The 2,732-nt window shown below is 41.4% G+C and overlaps 1 protein-coding gene across 1 annotated transcript; it reads left to right on the top strand.

Moving 5' to 3' along the window:
• The first annotated feature begins 410 nt into the window (after positions 1-410).
• LOC123197898 (phospholipase A1-Igamma3, chloroplastic-like) lies at positions 411-2,382 on the top strand. The gene has a single exon (XM_044612405.1). The coding sequence runs from the start codon at positions 577-579 to the stop codon at positions 2,149-2,151; it is 1,575 nt and encodes a 524-aa protein (XP_044468340.1). The 5' UTR covers positions 411-576; the 3' UTR covers positions 2,152-2,382.
• Positions 2,383-2,732: the final 350 nt, after the last annotated feature.

Genomic DNA, 2,732 nt, shown 5'->3' with positions numbered 1-2,732 from the left:
ACAAATTTCGAGCCTTAAATAAACTAGCGTGACGTACAATATTGCCTGGATAGGATGATGAGTGGGCGGTATATCTCTGTGGTAGGCAGCTTGTTGCGTTTGAGTACAACAGCTCAATAATATCACGTGCATCAACTTTGTCAACACTCCCATAAAATACAGCACAATGACAATACACAGCCACCGCCCAACGTCAACCAACGGAGACCTGTTACTGCGATAGTGCCTTGTGAGTGAAACAATTTCACTCGCATCAATTCTCAGGTTTTATCACTTCATTGGACTAACATGGTGACATGGTTTAGCCAATAAAACAAATACAAAAATTACATATGGCTGAATTTCTTTTGATAAATGATAGTTGACAGCTATTTATCTATTAGAAAGTTGAATAATGGCAATGTTATTATATAATTGAATAGGCTTTAGACTCTCAATATTAACTTTATATTGTGAATTGGTTTCCACCTAGACAAACACTCAGCTCTTTATTTTCTCTCACAGCACCAATCAACACATAGAAGATTAATCCTGAACCTGAATAAGAAGAAGAAGAAGAAGAAGTAGAAGCCCTCAATGGCTCCTCAACTTTTATCTTTCACCAACCCTACCAGATACCCCTTCCCACCATTAGCTGAAACTCTCTTGATGACAAAATCATTCACCAGAAACAAAACCAAGAGCCACCACCCCTTGCACTGCAAACTCTTTTCCCCAATAAACCCTAGAACACTCATCAGATGTTCTTCAGTCTCAAATTTGAGAACTCCACAAGTAGAGAAACCAGTAGAAGAAGAAGAGATAAACTTTGAAGAGGAAGAGGAAGAAAAGCCATTAAACGAGATGTGGAAAGAAATCCAAGGGTCCAACAACTGGGAAGGACTTTTAGACCCCATGAATTCTCATCTCCGCAGAGAAATCATTCGCTATGGCGAATTCTCTCAAGCCTGCTACGACTCTTTCGATTTTGATCCTCATTCCAAGTACTGTGGCACATGTAAATACCAAGGCGCCCATTTCTTCGAAAAGCTCGATATGGCGAATCATGGTTACCAAATAAGCAGGTATCTCTATGCAACTTCTGACATTAATCTTCCGAATTTCTTCCAGAAGTCTAAGCTCAGTAGCGTTTGGAGCACGCATGCAAACTGGATGGGCTATATAGCCGTCGCCATCGACGAAGAAGAGATCAAACGGCTGGGAAGAAGAGATATTGTCGTCGCATGGAGAGGCACGGTTACTTATCTTGAATGGATTTATGATCTCAAAGATATTCTCTGTTCCGCTAACTTCACTGACGACCCCTCCATCAAAATGGAGCTCGGATTTTACGATTTGTACACCAAGAAAGAAGACTCTTGTCAGTATTGTTCATTCTCCGCTCGCGAACAAGTCCTCGCTGAAATCACACGACTTCTTGAATACTACGACGGAGAAGAAATCAGCATCACTTTTACCGGCCACAGCCTCGGCGCTGCGTTGGCCATAATCAGCGCTTACGATGTTGCGGAATTAGGACTCAACGTCACGAAAGACGACGTCGCTTCAACTAGAAATGACATTCCGATAACAGTTTACTCTTTCGCTGGTCCTCGGGCGGGCAATCTCAAGTTCAAAGAGCGAATTGATGAACTGGGCGTTAAAGTGCTGAGAGTTGTTAATGTTCATGATAAAGTCCCAACTGTGCCGGGGATTTTGGCGAACGAGAAGCTTCAGTTTCAGAAGTATTTAGAGGAAACAACGAAATTTCCATGGAGTTATGCTCATGTTGGAGTGGAGTTAGCGTTAGACCACAGGCATAGTCCGTTTCTGAAGGACACCAAAGACTTCGCCTGCTCGCACAATCTGGAGGCGCTGCTGCACTTGATCGACGGCTACCATGGCAAGGACAAGAGATTTGTGCTAGCAACGAAGAGGGATATCGCTCTTGTGAACAAGTGTTGTGATTTTTTGAAGAGTGAGTACGGTGTTCCTCCGCATTGGCGACAGGACGAAAACAAAGGGATGGTGAGGAACAGCGACGGCCGCTGGGTGTTGCCGGACCGGCCGAGATTGGAGGCCCACCGGCCGGAAGATACGGCCCACCACCTTAAAAAAATACTCAAAAGCATCAGTACCACCGATGGTTCGCCACAATTGGGAACAATCTGATAATTTAGCATCAATGGTAACTTCCAAATAATTAGGCTTAAAGGGTTTGTATGATATATACATATTGCCATGAAGATCGTTGTGTGTTATTTATTAATTAATGGAGAAGCTTAAGACTTTTCTTTTAATTATTGTGAATAAGAAACCCTTAATCTTATCTTTAATAGATCAAGTTGAGGTCTCAGATTAAATGTTTTAGAGATATAAATAAAATTATATTTTTCTTCTGTATTTGATTTGATTTGCTGTGTTATGTTTTTTTCTTCGATATTAATGGTATTTCTATTGGCTAATCTAATTAAAGGCAAAATAAGCAGATTATCTTGCAATATTAAATGAATAAATTGTTTAATATTAAAAGATGAATTCCATCGTAGTCCTGATGATAAACAATTTCTTAGGTCATTTAATTTTAGAAGACAAGTGAGCGCCTTGGGTCCTATGCTCAATAGTGTCCTGTTGTCGTCTTCACCGTGGGAACCCTATGTCATGGGACCAACTCTTTGACATGTCCTTGTGGCATCCCCAATTATTGAGCCGTGACACCCTAGATAGGCGCCACGTTGTAAGTCCAAGACTTT

This window comes from Mangifera indica, chromosome 2 (assembly GCF_011075055.1).
Source record: "Mangifera indica cultivar Alphonso chromosome 2, CATAS_Mindica_2.1, whole genome shotgun sequence".
NCBI lineage: Eukaryota > Viridiplantae > Streptophyta > Magnoliopsida > Sapindales > Anacardiaceae > Mangifera > Mangifera indica.
The sequence above is the reverse complement of the archived record's forward strand: the minus strand, read 5'-3'. Positions and strand labels throughout refer to the sequence as shown.